General features: G+C 43.3%; 1 protein-coding gene across 1 annotated transcript in view; it reads right to left on the bottom strand.

Moving 5' to 3' along the window:
- The window catches only part of Slc16a9 (solute carrier family 16 member 9), a 46,733-nt gene that overhangs the window by 23,985 nt on the left and 6,501 nt on the right, over positions 1-16,247 (bottom strand). The window contains exon 2 of the mRNA XM_004645878.2: positions 1,485-1,716. Coding sequence (XP_004645935.2) covers positions 1,485-1,683 — 199 coding nt within the window. The 5' untranslated portion in view covers positions 1,684-1,716. The remainder of the gene's footprint in view (positions 1-1,484; positions 1,717-16,247) is intronic.

Raw genomic sequence — 16,247 nt, forward strand, 5'->3', positions numbered from 1 at the left:
TTTATTATTTATTTATTTAGTGTGTGTGTGGCCAGCTCAGCCCACCAGGGGGCAGGGCTGGCTGGCATGTGGTGCTGGGGGATTGAACCAAGGTCCCTGTGTTTTGCTTAGCTTAGCTTGTTCTAAGTAGGTGCCTTAGACCACTGAGCCATCTCACCAGCCCCTTAAAAACTCTTTCAAACAAATCTTGGGCAAGCTTTTCCTGTTTCTCTTGAGCTCATAGTGGCAGTATTATTGCCATTTGTTTAGCTCGGTTTCGTTACCTTATCTGGCCCAGCCAGATGATCCAGGAGTGTTTCTCAAGCCTTAGGCTCCTTGTTTCTAACTTGACAAGGTCTCAGCAGTTGCAAGTGCTCCCCTTGCCCCAAGAGCTCCCCTGAAACGCTGAGGCACACGCGCGTTCCAGCAGGCGTGGCTAACGTTGTAAACACATTTTCAAGAATCCAGTTTAGAGCTCCCAAGCACTGTATAAGTCACTGCATTCAAATTGCCCACAAGAGCAGAGCGTGACTTGCTCCCTGAATCATGGCACGTTGACAGCGTGAGGAAAGGGACCTCTGGGGGACGGGCCCCATTTATGTCACCATCTTAGCAAATTTATACTTAAATAGCTCCAAGGACGCAAGAGTGATAACGGATGAATAGTAATGCAAAGTTCAAACTGTGATGCTAATAGTTGAAGTAGCATTCGGTATTAACAATAAAAAGGAAAATTAAAATGACCTACAGTTTTCTCTAAGGATAGAAATCATTATTATATCATACTATTATTTCAATCATTTTTAATAATATTAATTCTTCAGACACAAAATACAACACATATACATAACCCTGTGCTAAAATGCTTCAAGCATCAGCATTGTGATGCGGGGCTACACTTTGCTGTGTCAATTTTTCTCCTTGGGTCACCACAGATACAGACCCTGGCATTTGAGCAGCACGCTGAGTCAGATAGCAGAATCAAGAGCCTTGAGGAAATTACCCAGAGGGCAGTTGGGCCGGCCTCACTGCTGACCTTGGCCACGCCCACCGCTGGGCCAGCCCCACCCACAGACCTTGGCCACGCCCACCGCTGGGCCGGCCTCACCCACAGGCCTTGGCCATGCCCACCGCTGGGCTTCCCCTCTGGCCTCCACCGGTGAAGCACCTGAACCCCTCCCTAGGCCGAGTGTCATTCGAGAGCAGGACTATGCATCTGAGAGCCATCATCACACTTTTTACACCTGGCACACTGCCTAGCACAAGGAAGGAAGGAAAGGAGGGAGGGAGCGAGGGAGGGAAGGAAGGAAGAAGGGTCAGCTGGCTGATGGGATGCCTGGATTGTCACACAGATCGTTTACAGCGAGAGAGCAACGCGGTCATTTCCAAGACAACAGGAAAACACACATTCTAGTAAAGGCAGAGAGCCTTGCACAACGCAAATGCGGCCGCAGCTGTAATTAAATGATTCAAGTGCAAAGGGAGGCACAAATCTATCCACTTACTTGCCAGCAAGCCAACTCCACTTGCGAGGGAGCCGACCCAGGCTGTCTTTCCTTTCCCTTCTCCAAAGGCATCCAGCCACTCTATGTACAGGACTCCAACGGCCAGCGGGGACCCATAGCACAAAAACTGGGTGAAGAAGGAGACGAACACAATCACCCAGCCCCATCCGCCGTCCGGACACCTTTTCCGGTCCATCATAAGATGACCTCGAGGCAGGGTTCTCGGTAGGTCCTAAAAACAAAAACAGAACAGAACAGAATAGCACGTTAGCGTGGGTGACACTATTGTGAACTGAACTATCTCTTCCCGAATTAAGTAAAATTTAGGAATTCTCTAAACACACACATGGACAAAGTACTGCTGACATAGCAAGTTAATTTAAATTTTTCATTTAAGGTTGCAGCTATTAGTACATAAGAAGATTTTTAATTGTTAAACAAGGCAGAGTGAAGTGTCTCCCTTTTAACATTATCTCCCTTCACCAGGTTCCCATCCCATCCTCCTGTGGGAAGGAGCAGATCTCCTAAGAATCTCTTGGGTCAGCATTTGTGGCAGAGAACACTCCAGAGCGAGAGGGTAAGTTGCCATGCGCCGGAGGAAGGGGCTTCCCACAACTCACAATAGCTACATCTTGGAAGCACCTGTGTGTTCATTATGAAGAACAGATAAAGAAAAATGTGATATTTGTATGTCATGGAGTACTACTCTGCCACGAAGAGGGATAAATTTAAGGCATCTGTAAGAAAATGAATGTACCCTGAGACCATATTGTTACGTGAAATAGATCAGACACACTGAGCTTAAATATCGCACAGTTGTTCTTCTATGACAGTCCTAAAATTACAAATAATTTGAGGAGCAAAATAAGAGATAATAGAAAAATAAAGGAGCCGCTAACCTTCCAGAGATGCTACCGCGCCACCCTCCACTGAGTACAGGTCACCCAGGAAGTGTGCTGACCTCCAGGGGTGATGGTGTCTCCAAAGAAAGCCATCTGCCAACAGCACCGCTAGCAGCATCACTCTAGCCAGCTGCTGGGAGCTGGGCCCTGGCACCTGCCCCCTGGAAAGGAATGGGGGCCCTGGCACCTGCCCCCTGGAAAGGAATGGGGGCCCTGGCACAGGCACCATACTCGTCAGCCCAAGCCTCCGGCAAAGTCTCCTCACACGCATGGCAAAAGCAGGAAAGGGTGCTTAGATTTCCTTTTTCCTTATTTGTACAAAAAGAGCCTTCTTGTACTTTACATATTCTATTCTTCACTCAGCATCCTCCAAGCTTTTCCACCCTTAGCCTTGATTTCATTTAATCAGTATCTGGTATCTCTCCTTATGGTTATCTGCTTTCCTGTTTATCGAGCTACTTGTTGAATAGGCTGACCATTGGCCGGGCTCAAAAATGAAGAGGGGGCTGGGGATGTAGTTCAGTGGTAGAGCACTTGCCTAGAATCTGCGAGATCCTGGGTTCAATTCCAGTCCCAGAAGAGGAGAAGGGGCAGAGATACAGTCCACCATCTACCTGTTTCCACTTAATCCTTATCCCCTCCATAGGAAACAAAACTATTCCTTATGAACATACCAGCAAACTATAGATTTCCTCTATTTTTCACATAAAGATACGGCACATGGTTCACATTGGTGTCTGCCTTGCTTTCTCATGTGACAAACATCCAAAGCCCTTTCACATCAATTCATACCATCTTCCTTGATCTTTTCTTACTGTTCCACTGAATTCCACCATAGGGCTTTCTCTTAACTTGCTTAACCAGTTCCCTGTGGCTGAAAATGAAAAGCCACGCTACTTATAAAGGTCCTACACACATAAATCTCTGTTTCCCTCACGGGCATAGTAAGCAAAACCCCAAACAGGAACTGCTGAGTCAAAGCAAGAGTGCTTTTGGAATGGATATTGGTATTACCAAGTTGCTTTCAAGGATATCAAATCAACAGACCCCTAGCAATTGTGAAAGTGGGGTGAAACTTTTGGATTTTGGACAATTTGTCAGTTTAAAAACAGTATTTCAAATTAGGTGTGGTAGCCCACATCTATAATCCCAGCAGCTGAGATTACAGGTGTGGGCCACCACACCTAGCCATGTTGATTCTTTTGAGAATATGGTATGGTTTATACTTGTGTCTCTTTTTGGGTTCTTAGTAATTAATTTTTTATTTACTGCTTCTTGACTTATGGACTTTCACTAATCTCTGCATGTGTCTGTGTGTGTGTGTACATGTATGTGTGTGTGGTACCGGCAGCTACCCCAGGAAACTCACCCTGACCCAACTCCCAAGCAGTGCTACTTTTTCTCTCTTTTTTCAGTACGTTTGGACACCCAAGGTCTCGTCTCTGGGCCCACGTGCCCTGCTCATCCTCATGTATCTACCACAACAGGTTTAGTTACTTTCAACAAAGGCTTCTTTGCATAAGATTTGCCAAGCCGTTCCTTGGCCATTGTTTATCAGATAAAAGGTGAAGACACTAAGAACACCATTCATTCATCCAAGCACTTCCCCAATGAGATGGCAATGCCTTTGGCTCCCCGAGGAGTCACACCGTGCCCTTGTTTACCTGTAATGAATGTCTTCACTCTGAACTCACAGTGCCAGCTGAAAACACATATCACTTCCCATAGCCCTTTGTACAAATCAGCTTTCAATATTTAACAATTGAAGGTGAAAAGATGTTATAATTTGTGTGTAAAACTCCTAAAATCCCAATGTTCAGGGCCAGGGGATGGAATAAGCACTTCCCTGGCAAGCAGAAGGGCCTGAGTTCAATCACCAGTTCCAGGAAGAAAAAAAATCTCAATGTTCAAACAACATGGTAACAGAACAATTAAAATTTCTAGACACAGTATAGCAGAAATTGTCCCCTCTGCAGCCAGTACACTTCAGTTTGTTAGTTGCCCTGGTAACAGTTCTTCTTCCAGTTCCAGTTGCTTCCGTCTCTTAGGAACGGCTGGTCACTGCGATGCACGTGGTATAAACCAGGCCCTAAGTGACAGCCACTCTGCCCCTGCACTTCCTGCCTGCTCATCCCACATAAGCCCTCTTAGACTACCAGTGATCAGGGACTGATAGTTTGGGAGTGATCCTGACCACTACCTGTCAATGTAAATAAATCTGCCTCCAAATCCCAGCTATTGTTTCAGCTTTGCTGCTTGCCGTTGCAATAGAAACCCTTTCAAATAATGAGGTGTGCGTCTACTTGGAGCTCACTTTCTCTAGTGACTACTCTCTTAGAAAGGTAATCAGTGCAGCTGCTGTCCTTTGTCACGGTTTGGTCCAGATACCGCAGCCCAGAGCCTCAGTGGGTCATGGCTGGGGCTTTTTCAGAGGTGCATGAGTCTAGTGTGTGTGATGCTGGGATGAAGGGTGTGTCATTACCAAATCAGCCAACTGATTGCCTTGGCACTGCCTTAACCCTGCGGCCTGGATACAATGCAAAGGACAAAGAGGCTTGACTTGTCGCTTGTTGCTTTGCTACCTTCTGCTGCCCACGAAAGTTTCTGCTGTGTGAAGGCCACGTGCCCTCCAGCGTTGGAGCCAGCTGAGCATGGACTGAAACCTCTGCAAACTGTGTGCTGAACAACCTGTCCTCCCTAATTGGTAGGAGGAGGGGGCCTGCCCCTTAGCTCAGTTCTTTAAGTGGCTGCTTCAACAAAGCAGTCAGGCTCAGGTTGCTGTGGTTCGATCCCCACAACACAAGACAGCCAGTCATGCCTTGAAGGCATTCGGCGCCAAAAAAAACACTTCTGCTAATTGGTAGGAGGAGATTTCACGTCAGTGAGGAGGAGACTAACATATCCTTCTAAGGACAACTTAGTGAACTGTAATTCCTGCTCAGATCCCCTTTAAGAAAAATGCAATCTGAATTCTCCATCCAGCTAATATATGACAGAAGCCAGTCATCTCAGGACTCTGAGAGCGGTGTGAAGGCAAATGCATGTGAGATTGCTCTTCATTAAATCCTCAATTACAACATGAAAAACACACAAGGTATAGGCAGAGTCATGAAGAAAGCCGCTATTTCCTGGGAGGTGATGGTGAAGAGGATTAATTATCTCCCTTGCCAATTTTCAAACATAAAAGTAGGCAGAAATTTCGTTCTACATTGAATACTTTTGTTTTGCCTTGATTCAACTTTGGGTAACATTTTTAAAAATCTATTTATTTATTTGGTGCAGGGTCTCACTACACAGCTCAGACTCATAGTGAATCTTCTGTCTCAATCTCCCCAGTGCTGGGATTACAGGTGTGTGCCACCACGCCCAGTTTCAGTGGCTAGCTCAGCACCCCAGGGGTTCTGGGGCCAGCACAGCATGCAGTACTGAGGACTGAACCCAAGTCTTTGCACTTTGCAGGCAGGTGCTTAAGCCACCAAGCTATCTCCCTGGCCCCCTGGGTGACATTTTAACATAATAAGCCAGGAGCCAGAGAGGACCTCTCAGTCAATTTTGAAAATGAGCCTTTGAAATACCAAGTGCCCATGTACATCCACTGAGACTCAAAAAGGCCAGATTGTGTGGGGTGGACAAACACTGGACCTGTCACAATCTTGTGGCTTAAAGCACACATAGGCAGAGGATATAACGGAGTGGCAGTGAGCATGCCTTTTATCAGTGTGCCCCAGGTGACACTCCCAGGAATGCTCCAATGAAGTACCTCATCTGAGAAGAACATGGTGACAGTACTGTTCAGTGACTCCTTATTTTCACCTAACAACTCCTGTAGTTCTCTGTACTGCTTAGCTATAAATGTTAGGTATGGATTTGATAACTTTAATGGATTTCTGGTAATTTCTAAGGATTTGTTATGACTATTCACCCTCTAATTCTAGAACAACTAGTTACTGAGCATTTAGAAATCTAGGGACTGTACAGCTTTTTTACCCTTATTTCTTAAGCATTAGGATATTCAAAACCAAGACCTGAGTATTGGTAATTTGCAATTTGACACAATTCCAAAGTCATATTTATCACAGGTTGAATGTCCCAATCAAAAAAAAAAAAAAAAAAATCCCAAATCTTAAATGTTCCAAAAATGTGAAACACTTTTAGGCTGGGGAGGTGGCTCAGTGGCATAAGCATCTGCTTGGCCATCACAAGGCCTCTAGTTCAATCCCCAGCACCACAAAGAAAAAAAAAAAAAGAAAGAAAGAAAAAAAACCATTTTGACCCATAAACCACCTGATGCTACAACTGGAAAATTCCACACCTGACAAGTGGCAATCCAAAGCAAGTACATTAAAAACATTGTATAAAAGTATCTTCCGGCTATGTAAGAAATTTAAAACTGTTTTATTTATGTATTTGGTACAGGGTCTCACCCCCTAGCTCAGACTCATCGTGATCCTCCTGTCTCAGCATCCCCAGTGCTGGGATTACAGGCATGCACCACCACACCCAGTTTCTGTGACCAGCACAGTGTGCCCAGAATCACTCCGGGTCCAGTACAGCATGCGGTACCAGGGATCAAACTCAGGTCCTTGCACTTGCCAGGCAAGTGCTTAGGCCACTGAGCTACTTCCCCAGCCCAGGATATGTAATTTATGCAAAACATAAACAAATTTTGTGTTTAGACTTGAGTCTGATTGCCAAGATATCTTATATATGTGTAGGTATTCCCTGCAAAATCAGAAACACTTCTAGTCCTAACTGTTTCAGATAAAAGATACTCTCTGTTAGGATTTCTTTTTCTTTCTAGTTCAATTTCAAGGTCTAAGCACTTCAGTACTCTAGGAATTGCAGAAATCTGCATTTTTTTTAAAGTACTAAGAATTGAAACCAATGCTTTTGCACTGAATTACATCCTCAGCCCCTTTTTTATTTTGAGAGAGGGTCTTGCTAAGCTGTTAAATTGCCCAGGCTGGGTTTGAACTTGTGGTTCTCCTTCATTGGCCACCCCCTGAGTTCTAGGATTACAGCTGAGCACCACCACACCCAGCTGAAAACTGCATTTTTTGAGCTGCTCCTGTCATTTTGACCCAGGACAGCCACAGTGACACCCAGAAGCATTAAACCACAGTGATTCTCACCATGACTGGACAGAAGCATCTGGCAAACTGCGCACATGCCTGATGCCAGATCTCACCCCCAGCTGCCTCTGGCTGGCCCTGACACTTCTACTTCTTCTCAAAGCTTCCCAGGTGATCCGACTGAGGAAGAAGAGGCAAGAAACATGGCTCTGGGATAGAGTTACAGCTTTGGACCAACTGTTCCCTCATCTGTCTCAGTGGAGGGAGAACTTGAAGGATTAGAAAAGAATAACAGGTAACAGCTCTGCGGAGATAGCTCGGTGGTCTAAGTGCCTACCTGGCAAGCACAAGGACCTGGGTTCGATCTCTGGCACCACATATTGTGCTAGCCCCAGAACCTTGGTGCGCCTGGCCGGTCACTGAAACTGGGTGTGGTGGCACATGCCTGTAATCCCAGTGCTGGGGAGGCTGAGACAGGAGGATTACTATGAGTCCAAGCTGTGCAGTGAGACCCTATACCAAATAAGTAGAGATTTTTTTTTACATAAGCACTTGCCTGGCAAGCCCAAGGTCCTGAGTTCTATCCCCAGTACTGGGAAAAAAAAAAAAAAAGAGGCAACAGGTAAGAAGGCAAGGACCCAGAGCTGCTATAAATATGTCAATCCTGTCTTAGTCATTCCAGCTGCTATAGCAAAGCATCATAAACCGGAAGTCTCATAAATAGCAGAGAATAATTTCTTGGCACTGTTAAGGATCAGAAGTCCAGAATCTGAGCAGATTCACTGACTGGCAGGACCCACCTTCTGGGTCACAGATGAGAGTCCAGGCCTCGTCCTCACACAGGGAAGGGGTAAGAGGGCTCTCATTATCAGGCCACTTGTCACATTCACACAGGCTCTGACCCAAGGCTTAATCACAGTCCCAGTGATGTCACTGTAGGGATTAGGATATCAACAGAGGCTGGGGAGGTAGCTCAGTTGAATAAGTGCTTGCCTGGCAAGCACAAGGGCCTGAGTTCAATCCCCAGCTCTGAAAAAAAAAAAAGATTTCAACATATGAATTTGCAGGAGGGACAACTCAAGCCACAGCACACCAAGTCTGGCCACTGCAGCAGCATCCTAGCCAGCTTTTTTCTGCTCCACCCTGTCATCTCTACAGCTAAGGACATGGCTCAGTTGGCCCAGCCAGCCTGCCTTGGAGAGAAATCAAGACAAATTCCTGAAGGAACAAGGACCATTAGAAACGATGCTTCAAAATGCTCAGGAAAATACAGGAGGGGACAGTGTAACACAAAATTTAAAAGATGTGTCCATATCTCTTCAGATTCCGAAAAGGTTTTAATAAAAATAGGAGAAAGTAGTGTAAGAGAGTGCATCAAATACCTCCTTAAAACGACCTCCAACTCTATCATGTCTGAGTGAATATTGTGATTACAGGAACACAAGCACCCCTCTCTAACTCTCTCCAAAGACTCAGAACTTGACAAAACAGAAAGACTAATAGCTGGACCCTTGGGGAGAACGTGACCCTCTTTGTAGCACACGTGAGCGCAGAGAGAGAACAAAGGAAGAGCGGTAGTGGCCCCCTCCTGCCTGGTGACATGGGCTCTGTCCCTGCCGGTGGTTGCAACATTATTAACCCCACACTTTGATGTGGCAAATCCCAAAATTTACTGGCTGGTCTCTGGGTCTCTGCCTAGGGAATGAGGCTCATTTCAGCCTGTGGGCTCTGGAGAGTGCAGGTGCACTCCTAGCCTGGTAGAAAGAGAAGTGTCTCTTCCTGGCTTTCCCACAGTCCTAAGCAGCCAGGCACAGGTTCTCCCACCCATAATGAAATTCTTCTGTGGCACAGCAGCCAAGGAAAAGACCCAATGCGCACCCACCTTGCCCCCATCTCTGTCTGCACCACACTGTGTGGCACAGGCATGCCTGGGCGGGAAGCCCTGAGATGATCCTAATGTGTCTGGGGTATTGAGGAGAAGAGCTCTAGCAAGGCCAGCCATATAATGACAGAGCAACCTATTCATCTGCTCACATTGGTAAAATGCACACTCACCTTGAGAAAGGTGGTAAGAATGGCTGTGATCTTTTGGTGATGCTATGAAGCCCATAAGAACAGCTGGTAGAGGGGCCAGCGAGATGGCTCAGTAGAATAAGCACTTCCCTGGCAAGCGCAAGGGCCTGAGTTCCATCCCCAGTTCCACCAAAAAAAAAAAAAAAAAAAAAAAAAAAAAACAGCTGGTAGGATTTCTTCTTTTATTGCTACAACTACAGTTTCATACAAGTCCACATAGAGATGTTTACATATACGAATATGCAGAGAAATAATTCTAGAACATGTAGGACAAGGAATGCAGGAAAAGGCTGGGTCTGGACAACCTGGGTTCAATTCTTCTCACCGTTGGCAGCTGAATTAAATATATGCAAGTAAATAAGAGGAAATGATTATATTTTATGGCTTCAGACTGCTGGAGTGACTAAGTGAACTAGTTTATAGGAAGTTCTTAGCACAGTGCCTGGCACGCAGTAACTGTAATGTGAGTCATCCTTCATTTTTATCCCTCTAACCCTAATCAACTTACAGAGTGATTTCTTTGTATCCTGGAGTAGCTCCCCTTAACATCTGAAAGCTCTGAGCCTAAAACACGTTGGGCCAAAATATCAACATCCTGACACAAGGCACAACTGCACACCTTCTATGAGATCCTTGGTCCCAAGTTCTCACCTGCACTGAATACGTCTCTGCCCAAATCAAGAAAAGACATTTTTAACACCTTCTGGTATAGTTTTTTCTTTTTCTTTTCTGGTGTTTGGCGACAGGGTCTCACTAAGTAGTCCAGGCCGCCCTTGAACTTACTGTGTAGCCCAGCCTGGCCTTGAACTTGCAGCAATCTTCCTGCCTCAGCCTCTTAGGGGCTGGGATTACAGGCATGCAGCCCCACAGCTGGTGTTTAGTACAGTTTGACAGAAAAGTCAACAAGCTTCTCGCAATAACAACAGGCTGACTGCTTTAGGTCACTCAGAGTCCTAAGGTCACCAATAGCTAAAAAAAGACTTAAAAAAGAAAAAATGTACTCAAATTTAAACATGGTTTGCTTTTACTTCCTTGCCCTCTCTTTTTCCCTTCATTTCTCTCCTCTTCTTCCTTTCTCTCCTCTCTTCCTTCTCTCTGATCTTTTCTAAATTCAACTCCCCTGCAGCCAATCCAGGGAACACCAAGGGCTAAAACTGCCTAAGCCGTACACATGGATTTGTTGAGGGTAGAAAATAGACCAAAGAGGTGCTCAGCGGGCCCTCAGGAGTGACAAGCAAGAAGGTGAAGTAGCCACCACGAGGACTCAGCAGGCACTATCAGAACACATTGACAAAAAGCTAGAGGAGCTAAACAACATGGCGCAAAACCTGGACGACCAGTTTAGCAAGGAATTAGAATCTGTGAAAGGGTTTTGATCACAAATCCAGGAGATTAAAATTATACTGCAAGTATGAGCATTAGAAGTGATCAGTGTGAGGACAGAACTTCAGCAAAAGAAGACAGCGATGTTTTCAAGGACCAACCACTCAGACAGCTTAAAAGCAAGAAGAGAACGTGAAATATGGATACAGTGGCTCCTAGATAATGCAAAGGAGACTAATCTAAGAATAACTGGAACAAGTGAAAACTCAGAAGACAACATAAATGGCATAAAAATCTTTTCACAAAAATAATCACGAAAAACTTCCTAAATATGTGGGGGGAAAATCAATATACACATGAGTGAGACACACAGAACCCCAAACAGCAATAACCGAAACAGAACCTCTCTGTAATATACTCAAAGTATCAGAGGCCCATCATGGGACAAAATCTTAAAAGCCCTTAGAGAAAGGCAGTAAATCACATATAAAGACAAACCCATTAGAATGATAGCAAATCACAAAAGCCAAGAGGGCTTGGAGTGCAGTGTTTCAAACCCTAGAGGATAACATCTTCTAAACCTGACCTGTGTATCCTGAAATTTTTTTCTTTCAAAACTGATTGAGAAATAAAATATTTCCATGACAAGGAGAACCTCAAGAAATTCATGATCACCAAACCAGCATTACAAAAAATTGTTGGATATTATACAAAAAGACAATGAAGCCAACAATGCCAATCAACTAAAAAGGATAAAGACGTCTGGTGGGAGAAGCAGCAAGGTGAAAGGAAAAAAGTATTGAGCAAATCCACAGCAGGAAAATAATGCAATCACAGGAGTATGTCAGTGCCTCTCTGTAGTAGCTCTTGGTATGGATTGCCTCCACTCCCCATCAAAAGACAAGGTTGGCAGAATGACTCAGGAAAGAAAGTCCAACAATATGCAACATACAAGGAAGACATTCAGTTCAAAAAGTAACACAGAGATTAAAAATCAAAGTGTGGAGAACAATATTCCATGCAAAAGGAACCCAGGAACAAGCAGGAGTAGTCATTCTAATTTCAGACAAAGTCAATTTCAAGTCAAGACAGATCAGAAGAGACAAAGAAAGTCATTATGTATTGGGTAGGGGAACACATTCAACAGGAAGAGATAGCAATTATAAACATACATGTACCAAATGCTGTACACCAACTTTATAAAACAAACACTGGGCATGAAAAAAAATGGGTGAACACCAATATAACTGTAATGGAGGACCCCAATACGGCACTGATACAGATGGACAGATCAACTAGACAAAAAAAATCAACAAAAGCATATCAGAGTTGAACCAAACCTCAAATAAATGGACTTACTAGACATCTATATTGTGTTCTGCCCAGCAATAGAATATACATTCTTCTCAGTAGCACTTGGTAATTTCTCCAAAAGAGACCACACGCTAGCCCACAATGTATACTCAAGTAAGTACAAAAAAAGAAAAAAAAATATTCCACACAAATATCATAGCGCAATGAAACCTAAAATTGATGGCAAAAGACACTGCGCAACTATGTAAACACATGGAAATTAAACAATGCCTTCTTGAATAATCAATGTGAAACAAACTAGACAGTTGCTATAATCAAGCATTAACACCAGTGCAACATAAGAAAATACAGGTGACACAACAAAAGAAGTCCTAAGGGGAAAGTTTATAGCAGTGAATTCCCACATCAGAAATACAAAATGAGCTTAAATAAATAATCTAGTGATGTACCTCAAAGTCTAGAAGACCAAGAACAATCCAGATCCAAAGCTAGTAGAAGGAAGGAAAGTTTAAAGAGCAGAACACAAGTTAATGAAGTTGAGATGAAACTAATAATACAGAGAATCGAAGAATTGCAGAGCTGGTTCCTCAAAAGAATAATCAAAACAGACAAACCCTTAGCCAATCTTACCAAAATAAGGAAAGGTCCAAATCCATGGAACTGGAAATGAAAAAGGCAAAAAAGACAACAGATTCTCCTGAAATCCAGGTCAACAGTAACTACTTCAAAATCCTGTATTCTAGTAAAAGAAAAACTTCAGAAGAAATAAATTCTTAAATACATATGAACTACCAAAACTGAACCAAGAAGATATAAAAATCCTGAAATAATGCATTAGGAGTCAACAAAATGGCAGAATTAAAAAACAGCAGCAAAACTACCAGCTAAGAAAAGCCCAGCTCCTGATGGAGTCACTGTCGAATGCTACAAGAACTCTAGAGAAGGGCTCAAGCCAATGCTCCTCAAACTCTTTAATGAAATTCAGAGGGAAGCAGTGCTCTCAACATCATTCCCAGAAGCAAGCATTACTCTGGCTGCAAAACCAGAAAAGAAGGCAACCAACAAGGGAACCACAGGCCAGTCCCTTCAATGAATGTAGATGCAAACATTCTGGGATTGATTTTACAGGCACATGCCACCATGCCCAGTCTCAATTGCCCCAGAGGCGGGGCTGGCATGGCAGGCTTGGGGATTGAACCCACGGCCCCTGGGCCTGCTTGCAGGTGCTTTAATCTGCTGAGCTATTTGGCCGACCCAATGCAGACATTCTGAATGAGACACTGGCAAACAGTGCAGCGCATCATCAATGGCCAAGCAGGATTCACCACAGGGATGCAGGGAAGGTTCAACATACACAAATCAATAAATGTGTTACACCACATTAACAGAACCAAAGACAAAAATCGCATGAATGTCTCAGCAGATGCAGAAAAGGCGTGTGACAAAGTCCAACATCTGTTCACAATAAAAACCCTGAAAAACACAGGCACAGAAGGTCTATCCATTCCAGTCTGATGAAAGCCACATATGGCAAATCAAAAACCAGAATCATACCTAAGTGGAGAAAAGCTGCAAACTTTCACTCTAAAATCAGGAACAAGACAAAGGTGTCCACTCTCCTGTTCAACATTGTTCTTAAAACATTAGCTAGAGGGGCCGGGGAGATGGCTCAGTAGAATAAGCGCTTGCCTGGCAAGCACAAGAGCCTGAGTTCAATCCCTGGTTCCAAAAAAAAAAAAAAAAAACATTAGCTAGAGCAACTAGACATGAGAATGAAATAAAAGGAATATGCATAGGAAAGGAAGATGTTACCATTATTTGTAGACAACATAATCCTCTACGTAGAAGACCCCAAAAACTCCATCAAAAAAAAGTTCAGTAGCATAGCGGGATAAAAAGTCAGCACTCCAAAATCAGAAACTTTCCTCTACATCAATAACAAACTCACTGAAAGACAATTTAGGGAAATGCCTTTCATAATAGTATCAAGAAGAAATAACAATACTTAAGAATTAACCTAACCAAGGAAGTGAAATACCTCTACAATGAAGACCACAGTATTATGAAAAAGAAATTTTAAAAAAAGAAAGAAAAAGAAGTTTTAAGAGGGCATTAGGAAATGCAAGTGTATGCCCTGGTCTCCGATAGGCAGAACCAATATAGCCAAAATAACCATAGCTCCAAAACTGTTGTACAGATATAGCGCAATTCCAATCAAAACACCAATAGCATTCCTCACAGAACTAGAGAAAGCAATGCTAAAATTTATAAGGAGCCAGAAGAGAGCCAAAATAACAAAAGGAATTCTGGGCAACAAGGGCAGGGGCCTCACCATTTGGGCTTCAAGTTATATGTACTAAACAAGCGACAGTGATAAAAACTGCACGACACTAGCAAAAAAACAAAACAAAGCAAAAACCTTTTGGATAGAAGGAACAGAATAAAGGATGTAAAAACAACTCTAGGCACATTCAACTACCTTATCTTTGACAAAGGGGTCAAATACACTCCCTAGAGGAAAGACAGCCTCTTTAACAAATGGTGCTAAGAAAACTGACTCTCCATGCACCAAAGGCTGAACCTAAACTCATATTTCTCACCATACACCAAGCAAAAATCAAAATGGATCACAGATCTAAATATTAAAAACAATCTGTGGGAAGGCAAAATAGGTAAAACTCTTGAGGACACAGGTATACATAAAAGCTTTCTGAACAGAACCCAGGTTGCGCAAGAAATAGTGTCAAGATTCAACGAATGTGATACATCAAATTGAAAATCTTAACAGCAAAGGAAACCACCAACAGAGTGAAAATAGAAAATACAGAATGGGCAAAATGTTTACCAGCTACACCCCAGCCAAAAGACTAATATTTAAAATATATGAAAAACTAAAAACAGTTAAGCATACTCAAATGTAAAGGCCCAATCAAAAACTGGGAATATGAAATGAATGGATACTTCTCAGATGAAGAAGTATAAATGGCCAATGAATGCATGGGAAAAAATGTGCAACACTGCTGAAAAATATTAAACCAACACTGAGATTCTATCTCATTCCAGAAAAAAAGTGATTACCATGAAGAAATCAACCAGTAACAAATGTTGGCGTGGGTATGGGGGAAGAAGGAACTTTTCTTCATTGTTGATGGGACTGTAAACCGGTACAACTACTGTGGAAATCAGTACGGAGAGTCCTCTGAACGCTAAAAATAGGAATCCCACTTGCTCCAGCTCCTTCCCTCCTCGATCTCTGCCCCAAGAGGCACGGGCAGCGCACCGCAGCAGCGCACACTCGCGCTTCTAGCAGCACAGTCCACAGTCGCCAAGTCCTGAGAGCAGCGTACATCCAACAGACAAGTGGACAAAGAAAATGCAGCTACACTCCACGCAGTACTGCTTTGCCATAAAGAAGGGTAAATTTAAGTCATTTCTAGGGAAATGGATGCACTTTGAGACCATAATGTTAAATGAATCAGACACACAAGTCTCACACAGCCTCTTTTATATGAAACTACCAATATATACAGGAAATACACAACAAAAACCAGATAATAGGGGAAAGTTATCATCCAGCATGGACAATGTATCTAAAAGTGTATGTTGGCTTAGCATAATGGTCATATTTTTTATATTTTTGGCCTGTTAGTCTGGATATTAATCTTAATGTATGATAACTCACTTGATAAAGTCTTATGAGATCTTATAAGATAAATGAATCTTTTTTTTCTTTTTTTGTATTTTAGGGAACGGTTTACAGGGGTGTTCAGAGTCTCACTACTAGATCAGACTCATAGTGATCCACCTGTTTACAGCCTCCCAAGAGCTGGGATTACGGGCACACGCCACCACGCCCAGTCTCAATTGCCATCTCAGGGTGCCCTGGGGGCAGGGCCGGCACAGAAGGTCTGGGGATTGAACCCCAAGATAAATGAATCTGATGGTGACAAAATAAAACAGAGGTGGAAAAAAGAACTGAAATGCAGTACGTACATGTACCAGTTCCCTACAGTGAATGTAATCACTATGCATTGCAAACATGTACTAATAAAACTTAAATTTTTTATGAAAAGAAACGG

Source organism: Octodon degus, unplaced genomic scaffold, assembly GCF_000260255.1.
Source record: "Octodon degus isolate 3935 unplaced genomic scaffold, OctDeg1.0 scaffold00240, whole genome shotgun sequence".
NCBI lineage: Eukaryota > Metazoa > Chordata > Mammalia > Rodentia > Octodontidae > Octodon > Octodon degus.